This window comes from Drosophila virilis, chromosome 4 (genome assembly GCF_030788295.1).
Source record: "Drosophila virilis strain 15010-1051.87 chromosome 4, Dvir_AGI_RSII-ME, whole genome shotgun sequence".
Taxonomy (NCBI): Eukaryota; Metazoa; Arthropoda; class Insecta; order Diptera; family Drosophilidae; genus Drosophila; species Drosophila virilis.
The window spans coordinates 3,184,725-3,208,430 of NC_091546.1; the positions used below are offsets into that span (position 1 = coordinate 3,184,725).

At 41.1% G+C, this 23,706-nt stretch overlaps 4 protein-coding genes across 4 annotated transcripts; 2 read left to right on the forward strand and 2 right to left on the reverse strand.

The window, feature by feature from the left end:
• Positions 1 to 16,885: 16,885 nt before the first annotated feature.
• On the forward strand, positions 16,886 to 18,283 carry LOC6628185 (transmembrane protein 231). Its single transcript, XM_002052883.4, has one exon. It carries the CDS (start codon positions 17,297 to 17,299, stop codon positions 18,281 to 18,283), a length of 987 nt encoding a protein of 328 aa, XP_002052919.3. The 5' UTR covers positions 16,886 to 17,296.
• A 62-nt stretch (positions 18,284 to 18,345) lies between these two features.
• On the reverse strand, positions 18,346 to 19,359 carry LOC6628184 (mitochondrial import inner membrane translocase subunit Tim21). Its single transcript, XM_032438496.2, has 3 exons — positions 19,139 to 19,359; positions 18,664 to 19,085; positions 18,346 to 18,595 (listed from the first exon to the last, which is right to left on the reverse strand). The coding sequence occupies exons 1-3, from the start codon at positions 19,266 to 19,268 to the stop codon at positions 18,431 to 18,433; spliced, it is 717 nt and encodes a 238-aa protein (XP_032294387.1). The 5' UTR covers positions 19,269 to 19,359; the 3' UTR covers positions 18,346 to 18,430.
• Positions 19,360 to 19,662: 303 nt separating this feature from the next.
• On the forward strand, positions 19,663 to 20,989 carry cl (thioredoxin domain-containing protein 17 clot). The gene is made up of 3 exons (XM_002052881.4): positions 19,663 to 19,981; positions 20,085 to 20,166; positions 20,743 to 20,989. Exons 1-3 carry the CDS (start codon positions 19,831 to 19,833, stop codon positions 20,894 to 20,896), a joined length of 387 nt encoding a protein of 128 aa, XP_002052917.1. The 5' UTR covers positions 19,663 to 19,830; the 3' UTR covers positions 20,897 to 20,989.
• Positions 20,792 to 23,706, reverse strand: Vps52 (vacuolar protein sorting 52). The gene is made up of 6 exons (XM_032438494.2): positions 22,645 to 23,706; positions 22,376 to 22,591; positions 22,164 to 22,319; positions 21,983 to 22,101; positions 21,683 to 21,803; positions 20,792 to 21,623 (listed from the first exon to the last, which is right to left on the reverse strand). The coding sequence occupies exons 1-6, from the start codon at positions 23,377 to 23,379 to the stop codon at positions 20,994 to 20,996; spliced, it is 1,977 nt and encodes a 658-aa protein (XP_032294385.1). The 5' UTR covers positions 23,380 to 23,706; the 3' UTR covers positions 20,792 to 20,993.

Here is a 23,706-nt window from a genome sequence, read left to right on the forward strand (position 1 = left end):
TTGAGGTATTTTATATAGTTTTGGATAGTTTGCTCTCCAAGTTTGTGTGTAAAACTTCGGTTAAGGTGTCTCAGCGGAATGTCGCTGGTTCAAAGCCAAAAATAATTGCATTTGCTTAGTAAATTCAATAAAAGCGTGAAAAATATATATGTATAATATTTCAAGAGATGGAAAGCTGAAACTTTGTTGCGGATCTAAGTCTAAGTTCTAAAGGATCTGAGCGAAAGATCGCCGGTTCAAACACAAATTTAAATCCATTTAGTTTCTTTGTAATTGTGCATAAGAAAATGCATATAGCGGAAGCTCGCTGGTTCGAATCCAAGTGATATATTAAAAATTTTAATTTTTTTGTCTTATTTACTTACAAAAAAAAGGTTATCATATTTTGTTCCTCAATTTGTGATTTTTATCTTTCAGCACATACAAATTTCATTTTTATGTTTTTTCTATGAAATGCATTTTGTATTCTGCACCATTTAAAGCCCTTACATCCCTTCAAAAACGGAGTTTCAATCAAATTCTGTGCCACCAATCACAGAAAAGTAGGAAAAAAGTAATAATGAAATGTTATAATAAATAAATGCATAAATGCGACCACAACAAACTCATTATTTTACATATCACACATATTTTGACATGACCAGCAAATAAATTGCCAACAACCAATCGATTTCGACGTGTTTTCCCCAACCATTTTTTTTTTTTTTTGGTTAGCTTCTGCTCAAATGAGAAGCATTCGATGTGCCCTGTGACCGACCACCACCAGACCCAGACCCAATTCACGGCCATAAATCGCTGCAGCAGCTACAATAATTCAGTGCGGGAAATATTTTGCTGGGTGTTCAAACAAATCAAACCGCACAGCACTGAGAAATATAAAAACAAAAAAACAAAATAAATGCACAACAAACAAACAAACAAACACGAAAACAACGTAAAAATCATTGCTGTACAAATTTATGAGCCGAATAACAACGGGAGATGACAAGAGCCCAGCAGCGGTCACCACCTACAGTTCAATTTGTGCTGCCTGGTTAACTCTTTGTATGTGTGTGTGTGGTAGTTGGTTGTGCGATGCCATCTACCAGGTCATGTTTTGGCCACTTGGTCAATAAGTCAGTTACTGTGGCGCGGTCGTAGAAAAATGCAAAGGAATACACGACTCGGGAATACCACGCCAATACAGTTAACACTCGCAGAACGTAACGAGAGATGATTCGACGACAAATCGATAACATATCGATATATACACTGCACACGATGGATGATTTATCGATGTATATCGAGCTAATATAGATAGCATAATGAGGTGACAGCGACATATCGATAACATATCGATATATTGAAAGCGTTCAATAAATTATTGTTAGTCGATATATACCGAGAAACTCTGAATAGAATAACAATTCAATGCATACGCAATCGGAAATATATTTTATATCGATATATGGAGAGCGATAATTTATCGAAAATCGAATTTGACGAAAATAAAAATGCTTGCTCGCTTCAGAATTTCCCCCACATACCCCTGCCAATATCCATCTGAGCCGCGCAGGGTATTCAAAAAAAAAAGCGCGTGATAAATATTTGTGTTTCATATGCGCTGCGCTTACGGAACGTGTATAAATAATATTCGCACGATATATGTCCCCTTGGCAGGCAGACGACGCCATCGCCATCGCCATCGCCTTCTGCCTTTTGCCTTTTGCCATTGCGAATGCGATGCGCAGGCGCGAAACAGGCGCCTCCGGGCATCAACGGGTTTGGCCTACGTGGGCGCCGTCGCACTTTATGTGCGGAATTCCATTTCAAAAGTATATACATTCATATATATATAAAAAAAAAAAAAAACAAAAATGAAGCAGAAAACAAAAAAAACTCAAGTTGCCGTCGCCCAACTTGATATATGCGCTGCATGCTCATAAAAATGTCAAAAATTGTGTTGCACCTCAGTCCAAATGCTGGCGACTGTCTCTGTGTGTGTGTGTGCGTGTGTGTGTGTGCGACGCTTTGTCTGCCCTGGGTCCTGGACATGGACTACCACAGCTTGGAGTTGGGCTGCTGAGCGCATGCGCGCATATTTCGCATTAATTGGCAAACGCAGCCACCAACAGAACCAGGCACCGGAGCACCACCGGGGCACCGCCAACGATGACGCTAAATGTGCATAGCACACGCATAGGTGGGCCTCCAAGTGCCAGTTACACTACTCTGCACAGGTACAGTAAAAGCTCGCTCGAGTGGTCACCTATGATGCCCAATTTAATGGTTCTCCTGAGAATAACACTGGAGCACAGTCAAGAGCAAGAAGCTCTAGTTGGGAGTACCCGACTCGGTTAATACCCGAACCCTCTTCTACCAACACCAAATGATATAGCTATAAAGCGAAAGATACTACTATTATGTCGAATTTGATTAAGCATATATCTAACTTTATGGCATCTATTATATACATCTGCGCAAATACATACTAACAAATAATAAAAAGCTTTGTTCAAATTAAGAAGAAAAATAACGTAAACATGTCTTCACGGGCGTTCGATCTTTTATATGTTTATGCTTTGCAGCCTTGTTCTAATCAGTAAAAAAAAAAAACACAAAAATTTAGTCTGTATGGGAACTAGATGCCTGAACATTTAGCTTACCACGCTACCTAAAAAGATAAGCACTCAAAATATTGGCTGCTGTCCACGAGTCGAACTTTCACTGTATACACACACACACATGCACACGCACACACAGAGAGATCCGCAACCACACCGCGCCCAGTTGGCTTAGCCAGAGTCTGTCTTGGACGCGTTTGTTTAGCGCTTTAAGCGCATTTAATGTGACACAGAACGAAAAGGATAACGACGACAGCGGCTGCAGCAGCAGCAGTCGGAGCAGCAGCACGTGACACAATGGGCAATGCCCAGCGAGAGCTGCACGGAGAGAGGCGACGCATGCGTGCCAAAAGCAAATTTCACGCAAATCAAAATGTCATAAATTCGTGGCTTATGCGCCCAACGCAAGAGCCTCGGGGGGATCTGTGGCTATATTTATAATGAAAATGATATGTCTGAGCGTCGACGTCGTCTTCCAGGCAAAAAACAAAAAATAAAATAAAACCAAAAAACATCAACACAAAAAGCAAAGAGAGAAGCAAAAAAGCAAACGCACAAAACGGGAACCAAATGACAAGTGTTAAATTGGCGCGCGAATTTCAACATGTCGTCGCTCGGCCTCTAACAAAGAAGAGGAGAGGCAAAACTACAACAAAAAAAAAACAACAGCAGCAACTAAACGGCGCATACAAATGGGAGAGCGAGCGCGAGTCCGAGAGCGAGTATGAGTTGCCACTTGCAAAAAAAAAAATGATTTGGCAAAAGTAATAGAGTACCATTCAAATATTAAACAGCAATAGGTGTCAAGTTTTTATGCAAATCAACGCCAAATATTTGTGATCATATCTAATTATAAATAAAATAAAATAATAAACATTCATTATATACACTTGTAATTACACGCATATGTATATGCAATGTACCATTTAGCTAATAAATGTACCAAATTTTCTACAAATCAAATATCACATATGGCAACCTCGCGTGCGAGTAGAAACAGAAGCAGAGGCAATGTAAGAAAACAGATTAAGAATTTTGTGTGACATACCAACAACAACAGCTGCCTCCGAAAACAGATCGTCCGTCTGCATGTATGCATGTGTGTGTGTGTGTGCCCAGAGAGCGCGTGCGTGCATTTGTGTACGAATTATTTGCATGGCGCCCGTGGCAGCGGCCTCTCTCACTCTAGCACACAAGCCCGCCAAAAACTGAACGAAACATACGCGCCGGCCACTAAACTTTACACTTAATTTTCACTTATATTTACATATTGCACCGCTGAAATAACTAATGCACTTTATTATATAAACACTTCACTTCACTTTGCAACTCAGCGCAGCTGAGTAAACGCACATTTAATAACATAAAAAAAACAAAGAAAAAAAACACAAACACGAGCACTTATTAAGCCGGCGACCCGTCGAACGTCCAATTAGCCACTGAGCCTATCGATGATTATCGATAAGTTGGCAGCTTGTCAACTGCTAGAGCTGAAATGAAAAATGCGATATATGTATAATTGAAATGCGATTAATTGTATAAAACTTTTGAATAGAAAGAAAATAGTGTTTTATGCGTTTCAAAGTCACAGTTTTGCAAGCAGCCTTAAACTGGATAGGTTTTTTTTATTTGCAGCAAGCAAACATTTATTTCGATTTCAGACTGCATACAACGTTTATAATGGCCGTTAAGGCTTACCGAAGGCACTGCCAGCTACGATATGTGTGTACGTTGAATGCGTATAATGGACGCCGTGCTCTTAATCGCTTCGACAACAACAACAAGAACAACAACAACAAGAACAAGCATAACACAGCTGTAACTGTAACAACAGTAACGGCAACAAGGGCCACTAGCCATGATCTGTGGGGCAGGGCAGGGGGGGCGGCTTGCTGTGGGGGGTCGCTACGTTAGTCCTTGCGACTGCGACATTCATAGTCTGACCAACGAACAGCAATTAAAACGGATTAAAAAGGCAACAAACTGATTTATGAGCCAAGAAACTCAAATAACGGCAAATACGAGCCAAGTGGTTGGGGTTTTGTGGGCTTTGTGGAGATGGCAATATAACGATATCTGCTGCTCATCCAAAATTGAAATAATTGCGCAGTGAAGCAATTTAGAAGAATCACATTCACATGCGTTCCCAGTCGCAGTTCTTGTCGTTGTTGTTGTTGTTGTACTAATTGAAAAATATTAGAAGAGCAAACGAGGAAAATGGCAATGCGACCGAAACTGAAAAGGAAAACTTTGCTGCTGCTGCTGCTGCTGCTGCTGTTGATGCTGCTGCAATTTGGCGCATAGATCTGGGCAAGCCATTCATGTATTCGGAATTTATAACCGCATATAGCGCACATAAATCCAGTTGCAGCAGCAACAGCAGCAACAACAAATCGAACTTTATGTGTTGCAATGCCAATGGCTGCCATATGCTGCCACGCCCCCCCCCCTCCCAGCCCCTAGCAGGCACTGTCGCCAAAGCTATTGCCACCGTTAGAAATGGCTGACGACGGGTGCCGGGCGAAGTTCTCCCTTTGTGTGTATGTGTGTGTGTGTGTGTGTGTGTGAGGGGGCGTGGCATGATGCTGCTTGACGCTGTGTACAACGCTTATAATTGCCCTGTTGTTGTGCACGCATCCGGGCTAACCTCTCCCGGCCCACTCGCTGGCCGATTGTAAAATGTAAAATTCCAAATAAATGGCCAAGAGCCGCCGACGCCGACGCCGATGCTGACGCCGCCGCCGCCGCCGACGCCGACGCGGACACTGGGCATGTGTTATGGCCTAAAGTAAATCTTCATTAGATTTGCCAGAGTGACCCAAAAGGCTGCTGCATGGCCATAAAAAGCAGCGGCACTGTCCAACGGTATTTATGGCCACTTTTGTTGTCATTTTAATTGATTTCAATTTTTGCAATTGCATTGAGTAACCCGCCCCCTCTCTCCTATCTCCACCTCCACCCTCAGATAAGGATGAGTAGTTGTTGCAAGACGAGCTTCTCTCAAATTTGTTCTATTCAATTTGCTTTTGCTCAACAATTTACGATCTAACGTTTTATTTGATGGTGCATGCAGATTTTTAGTTTAGCATAAGAAAATCGAATCTTAATGAATTGCCCATATAAAAAACTTGGTTGCAGTTGTGAAATATAGTCAATCTTGCGATTGAAGAAAACTTTTTAAATAGTGAAGGCCTGTAAAACGTAAGCGCAGTCTTAAGCATCCAATGAATTATCGATATATTCATATTTTTGGGGAAAAGTTAGGTTAGGTCTTGTTAGGTTAGGTTATGTAAGGTCAGGTTAGGTTGGATTGGGTAAGGTTAAGATAAATTAGGTTGGGTTGGGTTTAGTAAGGTTATGTAGGTGGCACGACCCAAGGGTCCGCCTTAGACGGAAGATTATTCAGTTGCTTAATTTTTTAAGGCTCCAAAGTTCTCTAAAATTAAGCCCATGAACTCTTAAAAAAAAGGTACTAAATGGCTCAGAAATTCTTCAAAAAACTGATATTAAAACAGCAGGTTAGCCTCATCTACAAAACCACAGATATGACAAAAGACAGGGTAAAGAAACTCCATATTTGACAGTTAAGTTTAGAGATACATTGAGTCTCCCTGCGATCGCCATATTTTCCGATGTTAATCGATACGCAATAATCGAACAGAAGGAGACTATAAGCACCCGATAGTGTTGTTCTAATTGGAAAATGAAAATCCAATAGGAATTACTACGAATAGCAGCCACTAGTTCACTACGGAACGATCTAGATTGATTCTCATTGTCGTTTAGTCAACCTTTTAAGCTCAAAAAGGGGTTCAATCGAACCAAAGCTACAAAAACCCAGTTAAAAGAAAACCAAAAATCTCTGCATACTTTAACCTCACAACGTCTTAAAGTTTATTTATTTATTAAAACAACTTCGAATTTTCACTTGCTCGTTTGTAACACATTTTAGCTTTGAAAATTGATATCAATTACAAATGAAATAAAATGTGACTCAAGTGGCAAACAGTTCAACGGAGTTCAACAGACAATCGAGTGGTCCCCAGCTGAAGTATATAAATGACAACAGCTGGTCTCAGTCTCTTGTTGGCCTCTTTAGACCCTGGACTCGAACCTCAAAACGCTCCACTCATTAGCAATTGATGAAGCGCATTGGGGGCAGGGATAAAAACCCAACACAAAAAAAACTTTATGAAATTTTGTGGTTGCTACCGTTTTGCCCAAAATATCTCTAAGGAATGTTGTTGCTGTTGTTGTTGTTCCCTCCTCCATAAAAAGCCCAACCGCATGGCCAACCCCTAATTGTTGCGGCCTGTAGTATATAATGCAAAACCGACTCGTACATAACAGTAAACTTGTGAAAGAGCAATAAAGATGATTAAAATGTAATTATGCTTAATTTTCTGACAAGACCAGGGTAGGAAACAAAAAAAAAAAAAAAAAACTTTCAGTCCGTGTACATTTAAATTGATGAGCTACGACGGGGTTGAAGTTTTTCAACTTTTCGGTTTTCTGGATTGGTTGGGGTCTGGTGGGGTTGGCTTGGGCTTTCGAACTCAACTTGAGTGCGAATTAATTTGTTTTCTGAAAATTTGGCAAAAGTTTTTTTTTCTTATTTTGTGTGTGTGTGTGAACTTTTTTCCCATAACGATGAGAAAATATGAGGGCAAAAAAAAAAGGTAAAGTGAAAAACAAATATAGAAATCAAGTCGAGGGGTTGGCTTCTTGCGGTTGATTAGCTTTAGATGATATTGTGGCCATTAAATTGGCACTTGTTACGGCAATCATTGAAATTTGTCGTCCGGTTCCGCCGGGACCAGGACATAGGGCATACGTGGAGTGTGCCACACCAAGGGGGTTGCATTCGGGGGTTGTACGCGTATTAATCACATATAGACATAAAATTAATGTCGTGTGTGTAAGTGTGGTAAATTGATATATCCAGCGAGATATCAATTGCGTTCTCTTCTACAGAGTGTGGGTGGGAATATTTTCTAGATCAGTTTGGGGGTGTGCTACTGTGGCAGGTTCTCGATTTACGAAAATTATCACAATTCATGGGAATACTCTGCGATTCTTTAGATAGAAACAGGTGAAACACATGAAAAATTATTCAAAAACTATTAAACCGTTTTTCAAAATTAATTCCATACTCTTGATTGTTTGCAAAGCGTGGAATCGTTCAATAGCGGGTGAATCCATGATTTCATGGACTCTGTTCTTGTTCATATTATACATACGTGTACGAGTATGTGTGCATACCAGAACCAAAAATGAGTATTTGTTGTAAATATTTTAATGCCTCCTCTGCGATTCTCATAAACTTAAGTAAGCCTTGCTGATTTTCGTGCGTTGATTGTGTAATATTAAAAATTTGTGTTGGCAATTTTTTTGTTGTTTTTATATGTGTGTATGAATGTATATGTGTATGTAGATATGTATGTATGTATGTAGGTATATATGTATGTCTGTATGTATGTATATCTGTATGTATGGAAGAATGTATGTCTGTATTTTCGAGTGTATGCCTTTTTGGGATGAATGTCAGAATGTTTCATTCTACCATTCCGTGAGGTAAAAACTCTGAAGTTAGAACTGTTTAGCCAATTAGAATTTTTTCGGATATTCAATTATATATATTTTTTTACAAGCTAAACAACTTCTTGCTGTCTGTCTTAAGCTGCTTACAATTCTTGGCGATTGGTTTAAGAAATTGCCTCATTAACAATTTAACAGACTCCATTTGAGGCAGCTGCTTCTGTGTGTGTATCAAAGTGTGTGTGTGTGTGTGTGTTTATAATGGCGTCGTGTTGCCAACATGCCAATTGCACATTAACGACATAACACCGTTATAAACAGAGGCAAGCAACCCTTCTTGCCACTGTCCTTGGCGCATACCTGTGCACACGCGCTTCAGCCCACATTTAATCAGGGCATGGCTGATTACACCGATTACGCATATTGATCAGCCATGACACGTAGCGACCATCATTCATAGCGGCCCCAAAACTCGGCAGAAGCGGCAACAACCGCCTCCCCAGCCAAGCCCTGAGCCGGCAATTAGCGTGAAATTACCTGGCAGGTCTCTTGTAACTGTGTAGGAGTAGGCAGAGATGCAGGAGAGAAGGGGGGGGGGAGCAATTGCAGTTTGAGCACATGACGCATATGCTATGCTCTAGCTAATTGGCCAGACAAGCTGGAGCTGCAGCTGTAGACGGAGTTGGAGCTTGTCTGCTGGTTGGCTCCTCGGGCAGTTCCGCATTTCAAATTAAATTGAAGACATTTTTTGGACAGCGCACAAAATCATAAATATTTCGGCGCCCATAAATGCTAATGAGGCGCCCATTGAACAATAATTGTTATTTCAGATGCACTCACAGCGGATGGGGTATTATGATTTTGTGAGACAATTGGTGAGATTACAAATTTTTGAATTATTTTTAGTTTAATTCAAAGTAGTTGCTCAGTTTTGAGGCATGATAGTTTCTCTTTAGAGCCAAGCGGCAGGCAGTTCTTCTCGCAAGGGTATTCAATATTAATTGAAATGTTGACGTATATTGTATTATAATAAATAATTTAAATCTTGTAAGCACTGTTGAAAGATTTGTTAAGCCAATTTGCAGCAATATCAATATTTATTTCCGCAAGGGTATTTAATATTCGTTGCAAACAGTCAGCTTTATGCTCTGGCATTTGGAATGTTGCTGTGTGCTGCTCACAGATTGCCATACTCGAACATATCCTGTAGTTTGGCGGCGCAGCGGGTGTTGCCAACTCTTGACTTGGCTGTGGGCGCGCGGGCAAGCCGAAATTCTTGCCGAGAGAATGGGGAAGGAGGGGCGGTATGGGGGCGCCACAACAATGCCGTTTTAATTTCGTGCTGCCTAAGGACACATGCCGACTTTTTTATTTTAACAGCTCATTTGTGAGTGGCCAGCCGGCCATACAAAGAATGCCACTTAAAAAATATGTGAAGAGAGAGAGAGAGACTCATAAACTACACAACATGAAAATATCGAAATTGTGGCTCAGTTTATGGCGGAGTTTAACGTTCGATACTTGAAATATTTGAGTTATTTGATACTTTTCTTCACACATTTCATTTTCCGGCTCTAATCGGGCCCTCGCCTCGATCGGGTGTATTAAACAAATTTCTTAGTTTTATGCTCCGCTGAACGCCAACTGTTTTAAGTATCTTTCGATCAGCGAGGCGCACATTTTTTCTCTTATCTTTTATTTATTTAAAAGAGTTTTGTTGTGTGCCGAGCAAATTGCTGCATGATTTTTTTATGATTTCTCAATGTATATATATATTTTTTTGTCAATTTTCGGAGCGCTCTTAATGTTTTCCACACTTGGCGCTTTTATGGTAGTTATTATGAATTCATTGATTAGATTTTACGATTTTGCAGCGGCATTGTTTGTCGCCAAGCGGGGTTTCAGATATTAAAATTAAAAACATGTCTTGGCTTTGAGTCTTGCTGGCATAAGAGATGCCCTCTACTCGGCACTAAAGTGCCTAACTTAGTATCGATTCTTATGCTATCTATATATAAATAATTTATAGGGAGGGAAAGAAAGCCAGGCGGACGAGGGAGATAGTCTAAAACTATTTTTGAAGAATATAAAAAAGATGCCAGAGAACTTTTAAAAAAAAATGTGCTCAAAAGATTAAAGAGTTTATTATGTTATATGAAACAATAAAAGCTGAAAATTCTAAATGCAAGCAAAAACTTCACTGAATTTCTTTTTCAAGAAAATCACCGATTGAAATCTTCAGGTTCCCAGCAATTACTTTATAAACTTACAAATGTCAACTTCTGTTCGATATTCCTAGCACAACTTTGAGATACACCCTTTTAAACGTTTGATGCTTACAGAGTATAAAAGTGTTCACATTGTCTTTGTTATTAAATAAACAAAAGCTTGGCTAGTATACAACTTCTTTGTTGAAACTCACTGGCTCTTCGTTTAAGATCTTCAAATTGTTTTTGAAATATGTACAAAATTAGAAATAATATTTTCCATCGATCGATGCGCCGCCTCCTCCGCCTGCCCGCTTGCCTGCCTTTATATAAATGCCACTAATTGTGGCCGCAACGCCCAATATTTAATTTTTTCCACCGAATAATTTTCACGCAATTGCCAGCCGCATGAAAACCGCAGGCATGCAATATATCCTTTACTCGCATCCTAAATGAATATCCTTCAGTGAATGCTTAAAAACTTTAATTGCAGTTAAACTACCAAACAAAAAAAAAAAATGAAACATTTCGGTGGCAGTAAACGCCCCGCAAAAGAACAACTGCAACGGAGGAGCCGCAGTCTGTTACAAAAGGTGAGAAAAGTATTACACAAAAAAAAAAAAATGGAATTAAAAAAAGGGCGGCACGGCACAACAAACCGCAAATTACATGCACATGTTTAAAGTCCGTTTAAAAAAATTAAAATAAGAAATAAAAAAAAAAAACAGAAAAGGTTTTCCGTTCTAATTCCTGCTGACCAGAGCAACGTGTGCGGCCATTTCAGTTGTCCTCCACTTATCATTTTGGCTGCAGGGCCCCCTAGCTGCCATTTTGGGAGCAAAGCGTTGCGGATCTGTCAGGCTTCAACTTGAACAGGTGTGCGCCGAGGGAGGCGCGAAAAACAACAAACAAACCGACAGACAGACAGGCAGACAGACAGAGAGTGGAAAAAACTGAAAACAGAAACCAAACAAATGTCTAACAAATGCGGATAACAAACTGTCAAAGTTTTGCGCTTATTACCCAAACAGCATAAAAAAAATAACAAAAAACAGACCAGTAAAAAAATTGGAAACTACACTTGTACATATTTGTATTTGCATGACAGGGTGTCCGGTACTGGACCCAGCCCCCTCCAGCCTCCCCATTCAGCTCCTTCCAGCCCCCATCTCCCGAACATGGACAGTTGTCGTCTGTGCCGTGTGCCCAGCGGGACGCGTTGGCGCTTTGTGCACTTCGCGTACTTGTTATACCCTGCACCAATTGCAAATGATTCGGGGTGGGCATATTGGTTTTGTGTAAGTATTTGTAACATGCAGAATTTATACCCTTCTGCCTGACTGTCACGTCGAACTTAGTTATTGTCTCTAAGCTAGAGTATTTCAATTCGCAACGTAGTTCCTGCAATTGCATTGTTTCCACGAAATCGATAAATATCGATATCTCCCTTAGAGTTTTTTAAACATATTCACATATTGAAACATCGTAATTTGAAATGTATATGCCCGTATATATGGATACCTCCATCTAGAGACTTTTTGTTTCGCACTTAGGACCTTCTCTTGCATTGTTTGCTCGCAATCGATAAGTATCGATTTTTCGTTTATGCGTTTTGAGCATTTTCGCAGTTTGAAGCGTATGTTTCTGTATATTTGGATATCTCCCTCTAGAGTCTTTAAATTTAGACTTGGTTATTTTCAGTTATCGTTTTTTAAGCATAACTCAAAACTTATAGAAGTACACGAAACTTTTTGAAAACCTAACTCCGCAAACTAAAAGTAGGGACAATTATAGCCTTGTCTTTACGATACCTTTACAGGATATCTGCAAGTCGAGCTCCCTAGAGGTCACTTGTTTCCCTACAGTTGTTTTCCGCTTTCATTTCCTTTCTTTTTTTTGAAGTTGTCTGCCAACTGCGCAGATTTTTCATAGCGCATCTGACTGCCAGTTGTCATTGGTAAGCATTTTCTTTTTATTTTCGGGCTTTCCATTTGATATGCATTGAAAATGTTGAAAGTATTTTGGAATGCCTTATTATTTATGGATGCAACAGTTAAGATATTACTGAAACTTAGCTAGTTTAAAATGTCAATCAGACAGACTACACATACATTTTTATCATGGAACTAAATATAAAGAATTGCTATGGTATATAAAAAGAAGTAATTGATATCTTGGCAAGCAAATGTGAAAAGTACATAAGATAAAGAAGCCAACTCTATAGTAATCCACATAAAAATCATATGAGCTTAAGCTGAGTTAAGAAAGTTAGAAGTCGGAAGATTGGGAAGAATCGTATAAGGGAATTCAAAAGTAAAAATTATATTTTTGACTTAATTTTTAACCAAAATCAAATCAGATTTCAAATAATCGAAAGGGAATGCTTGCCAATCGATAAATATTGAAACACGTATTTCAAATCGATATTTATGCCCTTAATATTTATTTTCAATTGCCCATCTATATAATATATATACTATGTAAATATATACTTTGTATATGAAAACCTTACTGAGTAAAAATTTGTAGGCTAAAAAACCAGACCAGGATCTTTTCTAATATTGATGCTGGAATGATTTATGAAGAAAGAAGCCAAAAATCCAAAAATGTGAAATGCCTAAACAATAAAGAATTCCAATCATGTATTAAATGGAATTTGTGAATACTTTCGGTTCGGTTTTAGCTGGTTTCTAGTGGAGAAAATCCGTGTCACTTGCGGAGCTCAGCTCCTAAATAGCCATTAAACTTGGCATCAACACATCTTGGCCAAGCACCAAGAATGCGGCATCATATGGCTGCGAACCCCTTTTTGCGTTCATATAGAATATGCCATGCGTATTTCAACGTTGGCAAGGACATTATAATAAACTTTCAACAGATATGGTGTGATTACAGTTGCCTGCAGCACACACACTCACGCACACACACACAAACACACACACACACAGCAGCAGCAGCAGGGCTGGCAATTGTCATTTATAAAATGAAAAATGAAAATTATATAAAGGCAACCCCCTTCACACACACACACAGACAGCAGCCGTAACTTTTGCTGAAGCTCATCAAAATTTGCTTCAACACGCCGCACACAGACACACACACAAAATGGCGACAAAAGCTGAGACGCACACACACACACACAGAGCGTAAGAGTGAGTGCGAGAGAGATGGAGCAATGGCCGCAGTGGAGACAGCCAGAGAAATGAGTCCCATGTCTTTCATTAAAACTTTCGGCAAATTATCGGGTAACATATGCTTGCGGCCTGATTGTCAAACATATATATATATATATATATTATATATATATATAGATCGTAGTGCGAGCTCTCCAGCCGCCCCCAGCCACGCCTCTCATTTGTATGATTGTCAGTGTGTGTAACACTTTGGCGCTTGAGTATTGTAAGGGGAATATACATATACATATATATGCGCTATATAAGCCAAGCATGAGAACTTTATATAAATATTAAAGCAACGTTTTTTCTTTGATTTCCTCGGGGAAGCCAGCTGCTAAGTAAATGTGGAAAAAAGAAACACAGCCGCCACAATGGACGCACAACATTTCCCCTCATTTTCCAGCATCCAGTCAAAGGGGGTAGGTGGGAAAAAAAAAATCAAATAAATTCGCGCAGGCGTTCTAATTTTAGAAAAAGGACTAAAAAGGAGGAAAACCACGCCGCACTCTAATGAATGCGTTTCCTGGCGGAAAGGACATTAGTAGTCCTATGTTAATTTGGTGCGCCTAATAAACTGCTACTTTTTGCCACACACACACACACACACACACACACAGAGAGGGAGGGGGACGACACCTGTTCCCAGCTGCTGGCTTTGCCGCGCCAAATTTGCCACTTCAACAGCTCCTTTGCGGCAAACGGCGTCACGTACGCGCTTCAAGTGAAAGCTGAAATTTTTGTTGAAAAAGGATATATGGGCACAGAGCTGGCGTTGTCCTGGCCGCGTGCCTCGCATTCCAAATGTGCGTCAAGGTGTGACGACCTGTCTGTGTGTGTGTGTTTTTGGCCATCTTGTCTATCCTATATTTCTTCTGTAATTTTTTTTTTTTGAAAATGCGCGCCACAGATAAAAATTCGTGCGGAAAGCATTTGTGTAAAATTATTGATTTTCCTTGCCCAACGCCCACTTTTCTTTTACTACCACTTTTTCTTTTTACTGGCCTTTTATGGGGTATTCTAATTTAGTCGTGCAATGTGTAACGCTTAGAAGAGTATCAAGATATCTTAACCAAGCTCGCCATTTATGAATTTCACTATACTCCCTACATATATGCTCCCTACATCTAATCAATATCTGATTACTATATCGTATAACTGCCATAGGAACGATGGCTCGACAAGTTGATTCTGATAGGGAAAGCTTTCTCTATTAATTCCATTATAATCCATTATCATATAGCTGCTATTCGAAAGTTAGGTTAAATAGTCGGATCTTATATGGAAATAATATTTTTATAAATATTCTTATTAAACTCTGCATTTGCCAGCTTCACTGAAGGCAAATGCCTGAAAGGGTATTCAAACTTCTGCGTGCTGAAAATAACCCTACTTTCTCGTTTGCTCTAAGTTAAGCTCTCAATCTGTGTGCTAGTGTGTGTGTGTGTGTGTGTTGCGGTTATTGCATTGAATCAATCAAATAATATTTCATGCACACACACACTTGGCAACCCTGTCCAACTGTCAAACAACACACAGCTCGCAAATGTAACTGTCAAACTGTTTGGTTTATTTATTTATTTATTCATCATATTTCTTAACTGCTTTTTCGCAGTTTTGACATCAGCCACGAGTCCATCATTTGCACCAAAAGTCACATATCAGAAATATATGAACATATATATGTGTACTCAAGTGACACGCGGCCAAAAAACTAAATTATCAAAGTAAACAGTAAAGAAATCAAGAAAGGTAACCCAACAACTTGACAATTGAATGACAAAAGAGACATCTTGGAGGAAAAAAACTAATAGAACATACCATAATAACAAGCTGAGCCTTGTCACAGCACCGGTAAGGTTAAGTAATCTATTCTTTTGATAGTTCCCTCAACTAGTTCAAGAGAAATGGCTATGTCATTCGTTTTAACATGTTCCTTGGCCTGAACTAGTTCTTAGAGCAAAAAATAATAATGTATGCATGCATGTATGTATGTATGCATGCATGTATGTATGTACGTGTTTGTGTGTGTACGTGTATGTAAGTATCCGGACATGTATTCATACATGTACGCATGCATGCAAATATGCATACTGCATATGTACAAAAAAACATGCATACAGGTATGTACAAAAAAGTATACATATGCAAACTTAAAACATCGCCCTACAAATCTTTGAACCACATTTCTACCGGTAAAGCTTGGAATGTACGAAACCTGTGAAACTCGTCTCAAATAATTCTACATATAGAGATGGGTTTGAACGCGAAACATCATCCACCAAATCTTTGACCACCATTTCCACCATTTTTCGAGAGGTGTGAAACATCATTTAATAGAATTTGAGACATGCGGGTTAAAAATCCTGAAACCCCGTCTTAACGAGCACCTTCACCACATAGGGTAAATAAAGGTGAGCAATTCAGATTCCTAGCTCTTACGGCTTGTATGTTGATCACGAATCAGTCAGTCAGGACAAAAAGTTATATATAGAGGTAATCTGTTTATGCACTCCCGCACTTGTCTTACAGAGTTGCCACCATATGGAACAAGATTTCGGTCCCCGTTTGAAATCAATAGCAGCTGAAAGCGCGCAGAGTACACGCATCCGCCTCAAGAATCGCATTAAATAAAACGCTGGCAATCGCTTTATTAGCAAACTGGCGAACGCACTGCTGGCCAATAATTTAGCTGACCCGGGTCGTTGGCAATTGATCCTCGGTGAGGCACATCCGTTCCGGCCGTAAACAAGTTAAGCATAAGCCGATACAGAAAAAAAGTATTGATTGCACATAATTATAGGATACCCAAACGAGACGCCCCAGTTGCGGCCCTAGCCCACATCAAAAAGTGAAAAGTGAACTCGGCAAAATGCGAAAAAAAATAATCAAAAATTTCGAACGCATAACTTGACCAACATTTGCGCATAATTAAGAGCGGCAACTGGTTTAGAGCTGCATATACCGATTTTTTTTTTAAACCGTTTTAATGCGAAACGCATAAAAATCGGAAGTTGCAGCTTTAAATTTAATGCGCTTACTTTAAAGAGTGTTGAAAGCGCAGCGATCAAATTGCCAGCATGCAGCAAGTTGGCGGCAAGTGGCAGCCAGGGAGTCAGATTGCAACCACACATAAAGCGGGAAACATTTTGGCATGGCTTTTTTACAAAAATTGTTTAAACAATTTGAAAAGTGCGCGGCAGCAAATAACGTATTTTTTTTTTAAAAGATTCTGATGCTCCTCACTTAACGAAACTAATGCACACCTAACGAAAGCTGCTCCACTAACACAAGCGGACAGCTCTGATATTATGATCACCACTAACACAAGCTGGCAGCTCTGAAATAGTGAACACAACTGAGCCACATTTTACAAACTAATGCTCACTTAACGAAAGTACCCCGGCCCTGACAAAAGCTGACAGCTCTGTTATCATGAGCACCATTGAGCAACAGATGTCGCTACTCGCTCCACACTTAACGAAAGTTACCTAGCCCTGACACAAGCTGACAGCTTTGAAATATTGAACACAACTAAGCAACAGATGTCACCACTCGCTCCACACTTAACGAAACTAGTGCTCACTTAACGAAAGCTTCATGGCGCTGACACAAGCTGACTGCTTTGAGGTAGTGGACACAAATAAGCAACAGATGTCGCCACTCGCCTGCCAGGTTGCCCGGCAACCGTTTGAATTAATCAAAACAGAACTTGACAAGTGCAAACTTCCTTACGACAAGCCGTAAGTCAATTGAGAAAATCAAATAAAAAAATATGAAATTCATACCTCTGCATACGACAAATACGTCGATTGTGTACAAGAACTCGCTATGCTCGCTGGCATCGCTGCTGGTGCTCGTTTTCATAGCCTTGTCCGTGATGCTGCCCGTTTTATTGGTATCACTCTTGAGCCCCTACTCCGGCATATCCGAGTCACGTATGTTATATGAACAGCCCGTCGTGCAGTTCAAATATCAATACATATTCGTGGCAAACATGGAGTCGAAGCTGGAAAATGCAACGCTAGAAGAGTCCTTTTTGGGCTGCAGCAGTTTTGGCAACTTGAATGCGCGCCTGCAGAACTATTCGAGCCGCTGCGAGGCGACAAAATATTGGACACAGGATTTGGATTACGATACGGTCACGGATCGGCTACATTTCCAGCTGGAGCTGCAGCAGCTGCCCGCACGCCTGATGAACTTTGATTTGTTGCTGTTCTTCGAGGCGCAGCTGCGGCACAAGTGCGTCCTCAATCCGCCCGCTGTGCTGGCGCATCAGCTGCAGCTGCCACAGGCGGCACGTCTGCAAAACGGACGCATCCAGCTGAAGGGCGAACTGAAGCTGAAGCAATATGTGGAGTTCACCTGTCCGTTTCCGGGTCGCAACATCCAAACACACTTCCGCCAGGTGCAGCTGGACACGAACAACAGCCAGGCGGACATGTCGCAGTATAAGATGGAATCGCTGCTGGCTCAGGTTAAGGCAAATCCAGCCTACTTTCAGCTGTCCGTGCAGGAAACTTATTACAGGCCCAGTGCGCCGCGCTTGGAGCCCGGCCTGAGCATCGAACTGGAGTTGGATGTGCTGCAATTGCCGGCACGCTATCATTTGAGCATTTGGGAGCGTCTGGGTCAGTTCTGGTTGTATTTCGCCTCATTCTTTGGCATTTCGTTTTATCTGATGAACAAGTTGAAGGATTTTTTGTTCGGCCGACACATCATACGCTCCTGGGAGATAATACCATGGAAGAAGCTCTACTGACACGAATCGGGCGCCATACTCGAAATGGACGACTTCTCGATAGGCGAATGAGACAGCACATATTACAATTTCAGTCAATGTGTAAATTAAACAACAATTATACAAAGAATTTAAGCGGTGCGCGGATGATGTCTTGTGGGGGATTTCCTATTTGTCGCGACTATTCGACATAAGCGCCAAATTGCCGAATGCCGATGAGGAACGCTCTGGCGTGGGATCGTAGGCGCGATTATCTTCCAAAACGATGGTGGTGCGTGGGTAGTGATCCAATTGCACAAACAAGTAACGAAATTCAAGTTTGCCTGTCGAGTTCTAGGCACAAAAGGAAAGTAAACAATTACACAAACATATATAGATATAGATAAAAGCACATGACGCACCCTTCTCGATTCCAGCTGTACGGTGGCCTTATTGCGCAGTCCCTGCACGTAGAACTGCATGCGCATGTGGGGCACACCATTGCGCTCGAAGCTGCTGTGGGCCACATGCTGGCGGCGACCACGACGCGACGTCTCACCAAAGCCCTTAATGGGCGCACCTATGGCGTCCTGTACACGCGGATCCTCGACCACACGTTCCAGGGCCTTTGAATAAATATTGCACGAGCTCTCCTTGGAGAATAGCTCACGGAAAATAGCATAAAACATGATGCCTGTCACACCTAGTCCGGCCAAGATAATGGCCGTATAGCTGGCTGTCTTTGTGTTCTCCTTGATTTTTTCGCCAATGGGACGCACGTCTGTGGAGACATTGCTGCCGCCGCCAGTTGATTCCTGCAGTGCGCCGCCACCACTAGAGCCACCTAAAGACGACTTATTAGCCAATTGCAGTTTTTTTTTTAATGGAATTACAGACCGCTTCGCGCTTCCTGTGCTAAACGACTGCTCAAATGCAGCGGTGCGAGACATCTGAGACGTGCGGCTGTGGACAAAAACAGCCTTGTTCTGTGCAGCACAAAACTACGCAGTAGTATTGACTGTGCCATGTTTATTAATAAAACAATAATCAAATAATGTCGGAAATTATTCTGTGCAAATAAAAATATATAAGTTAAACATCTGTTTTGATGACACTGGTGATGAGTTATTTAACGATATTTTATATAATGAAATCTGAAAGTCGTGACAGCTATCGATATATGCTTAGAGGTGGCATTTGAACTTCGGGAATTTTCGCTATCCACTTACATTGAAGGAACATAAATATGATAGCATGTAGTTAACTTGACATTATTTTGCATAACACGAGGATAAATTACATTCTTCTTTAAAAGCAGAACCATTGGCCAGTAGTGACGTCACGAACATTTCATTTTATTTGCGCCCATCGATAACTATGGCAATCACTTGAAACCTGCTATCGATAAGCAATCGTAGACGGCTTACATTTGTGAAAACAACAAAATTAAAACGATATAAAAACAAGTGCGTAACCTTTCTACACCAGTTAATAAAAAGTGCGCAATCACGTCGCTACCAAGTCTAGTCGGTCATATCGTCAAGCGGACATTCGCAGGCGGTGTTAATAAATTACAAACAAGCAAAATTATGGTCGTAACACATAACGTCAAGGGCTACGATGAGTTCTCCAAGAAAATGGAGGAACTGGAAACCGGTGACGGCAACAACCCGGTGCATGTTTTATTCAGCGGCGGCAAGGATGAAAATGGCGAGAGCTGGTGTCCATACTGTGTCAAGGGTAATACGTTCGTCTCTAGTGGTTAACCACCAAATGCCCCCAATTACAATTACCCAACTCTCAAGTGCTTATTTTTATACGTTTTCCGTTCTGTCGCCCACAGCGGAGCCGGTGATACACGATGCTTTGAAGAAGGCCGCCGAGAACTCCCACTTTGTGCATGTCGATGTCGGCGAGCGCTCCTAGTAAGTTGTAAAACTATATAAAATACAAGTAATAATAATGTTATCTTGGGCGTGCCGAGGACTGTACAGTCCCCCAGGAACAGTGTGTTAACAATTGTTCAGTTTTTTAAACAAGTTTTTCATGCAAGACCTAGTTATCCAATAATAGATCTTAAGGTAGTTACATATGTATTTCAAGCTCAAGTTAGCTGGGCGCTTAGTTCAGGGGCTCACACACACCCCCGTTGTAGTGCATATTTCGTGACGAAATTCTAATACGCCTCACAAGGGTAAAATAAACGCTATTGTTATAGAAAACTAATAATATATATGTACATTTAGTTGGTGTTGTAATGTTAAGAGAGCGTGTGTGACGATAGCCCTCAACAACATTATACAGCACCTTTTCAGTATACATATATATATATATATATAAGCATGAGTGTATATACTGTGGTCACGCCCAGTATTCATGATAAAAAGAATTAGCAAAGCCGATCGGTTAAGTGGCTTTTGATTGCTCTTTTTATCTTTATGTGGGTAAACTTCAAAGAATGCGAGCGAATTACTGATTAAGATTATGTTTTTCAATTTAAGCTGGAAAGACTTGAACTGCCCGTTCCGCAAAGATCCAAACACTCATCTGATTTTCCTGCCCACGCTGCTGCGCTGGAAGTCGCCACAGCGTTTGGATGGCGAGCGCTGCTCCAACAAGGATTTGGTCGAGATGATGTTCGAGGATGAGGAATAATATGCATACTCTCAATTGTCGGCAGCCTCCTCAACATTTATATTAGTTTCATATTTTTATTTCGGAATGTTCATTAAAGTTCTTTTAAACGTCCACTTCAGTAGTTGCTCTTGTACTTCTTGATCTCGACCATGACCACATGTATATTGGTCAGCTGGGCGCGCGCATTCGGCGTCAATAGCTTGTGGAAACGATGATAATATTGCACCAGACTGGCCAAAGCCAGTTGCAGCAGCTGTGATCCGGTCAACAGCGATGGGAACGATAAAAGCACCTCGCGATTAAGTTCCTCCAGAGATTTCTTCCAGTTAGCAGAGAAGCTGGCCACCAGCGCCAGACTGCGTCGCTCCTGTTTGCGAAGCTCATCCGATTGATCCTTTTCAAAGTATTGCTCGCACTCCTTGACAAATTGTATAATGCCCCCGAAGTGCGGCGCCAAGATCTCATCCACATACTCAGCGCTGCGCGCATTCAGCTGCTCACGGAATGCCTCTGCCTCTTTAGAATTGTCGCGTGTGTGCTCCATGAGCACGCCCAGCACAAGATCGTAGTTGTTGATCAAATAAATGAGCTGATCCTTTCGAGTAGCGAAAATGGCCGCCATGCGCAATATAAAGCATTCCACTTCGTTTTGCAGCTCCAACAGCAGGCGGCTGACCAGCTCATTGGGAAACTGCTCTGAGATGCCCACAATTGCGGCACTAAATTCAGCATAGCGACGCGTTATCTTTAGGGTAGAGCTATTAAAAACTGAAAAACAATTTATTTATGGGCTGCTCCACTTACGTAATGTGGACCCATTTCCTTGTTGAACTTCGTCGGATCACAGTCGTGTATGCTCTGAATGTTTAGACGAAAAACGTGCTCCAAACGCGGCCAAATGACTGATTGCAACGAGTCCCAGTACCTGTAAAGGAAATAAAGGGATATATAAAATCTGCTTTAACAAATCAAGCAGAAAGGCAGTTTGAATTGTAAAGTGAACCAGCGACCTTCATTAATGCTACCCAAATAAAAATGTAGGACTCGGCATGGAGTCATCTGTTTCCTTTCCAATAAGCTGTTATCCGGTCATGTTGTACTTACTTATCCAGCGCAGGCACGCATCGCTTGTGGCACATGAGCTGATAGCGAAAGATGAGGTGTATGCAAAGGAACATGGCTATCGTATCATAGCAATCGTGTATAGATATTTCCAGATTTTTCTAGCGGAACAGAAATGATTAAATTATATGCATGAATATGCTTTAAATTTATGTACACATACAATCATCAAAGTCAATGTTTTGCCCATGATTTGGTTAAACAAGTCCTGTGCTTGGGTGCCACGCACCATAAAAAATTCAGTGACAAACAAATACTCCCGACAGGCGTTGTCAACTAAAGCATATTGCTCGGAGCGGAAAAGTGCCTCCACCGTGTACTGTACAAAGCAATGCAAATTTAGACAAGAATCTTTAGGGTATAGGCAGAGCTTACGCGATTCTTGAGCTGCGCATGGGGCACTATAATGGGCGCTTCCAGCTGTTGATTAAGTATATCTCCACGTTTGCCAATGGTAAAGATGGTGCTCTTATGCTTAAGGCTGGTGGTCTTGGCAAACAAACCTTTGGATGCATTATCCTCTATGCCCATTAGATCGTCCTTGCTGCAGGATTCCTCAAACTTGAGACTTGTCAGGCGTGTCGAGTAGCTCTGCAAACAAGACAGAATTATTATGCTGATCTATTTACAATCTGAAAGCTTACTTTAAAATAACTATAGTATATTTTGCTCATAGTATCGATGTATTCGCTGCATATCTCCTGGGCCACATGTCGCTCGTTGGACAGTATGAATTCGAAGAAGAACTTGTGCTTCAGCATGGCGTTCTGTGGTATCTGGTAGTTGGTCATGGGCTTGCGGAATTTGTAGATCTGTTCGAGCAGATAGCTGCGTATCTTGGACATGGCTTTGAGGCGCAGCTTGTGCAACACATCGCTGACATCGCTCGTCGATTTGGATTCCTTGAAACTTAGCTCCTTAACCAGCGACAGCTTGTGGTTTAGCACGTTCAGTTGTGTGCTAAATTCGCGCTCTGTCACCGCCGTGTCCATGATGATGTTGATCATCTCTTCCGAGACGGCCATGTCCTCGATGAACTGCGACAGCTGGGCCTTCACCGATTGCCTGTTGGTCAATTGCAGCGACATGGACACCGATTTTCGCTGTAGCTGCGTTATTTCGGTGCTGATATTGTTGAGGACGCTCTGAAAGCTCATTAACATGTTCTCCATGCGTTCTAGTACATCGTCACAGTCGTTGATTTGATTGTGCAGACTGGCAATGTTCTGCGATTCGGCAATGTAGTCCTCAATTGACCTGTTCTCCACATCCTTAAATTCTTTCTCTATTTGCCGTGAATATTGGCGCAGATCTGTGGTGTTCTTTAAGATTTCGCGCACTTCGTCATTGTCAAGAGACGCCTCCTTAAGAGCGTCCATGTTTACGCGAGTTTTCAACTCAGAATTGTGTGCAGTTTTCTGTGATATTTATCCAGATGATAAGGCCAGGTATGCTGTTCACAGTGGGTGTGAAAATAGACAAGCTACCAATTGAAGGTGCTTGCATACTTTACTTCGCTAACAATTTGGACGTTATTAAAATAATGTTTTCACAAATTCAATAAGTAGACTCATACTATACTTCTAAAGACCAGTTAGACTATTTTGTATCACGACCTGCATACCCAGCTTCAATTATAAACAGCTGTCCGATGCTGTTATTATCGATAGGTACCGATAGCCGCGGAATATCGCATAGGGCTCGAT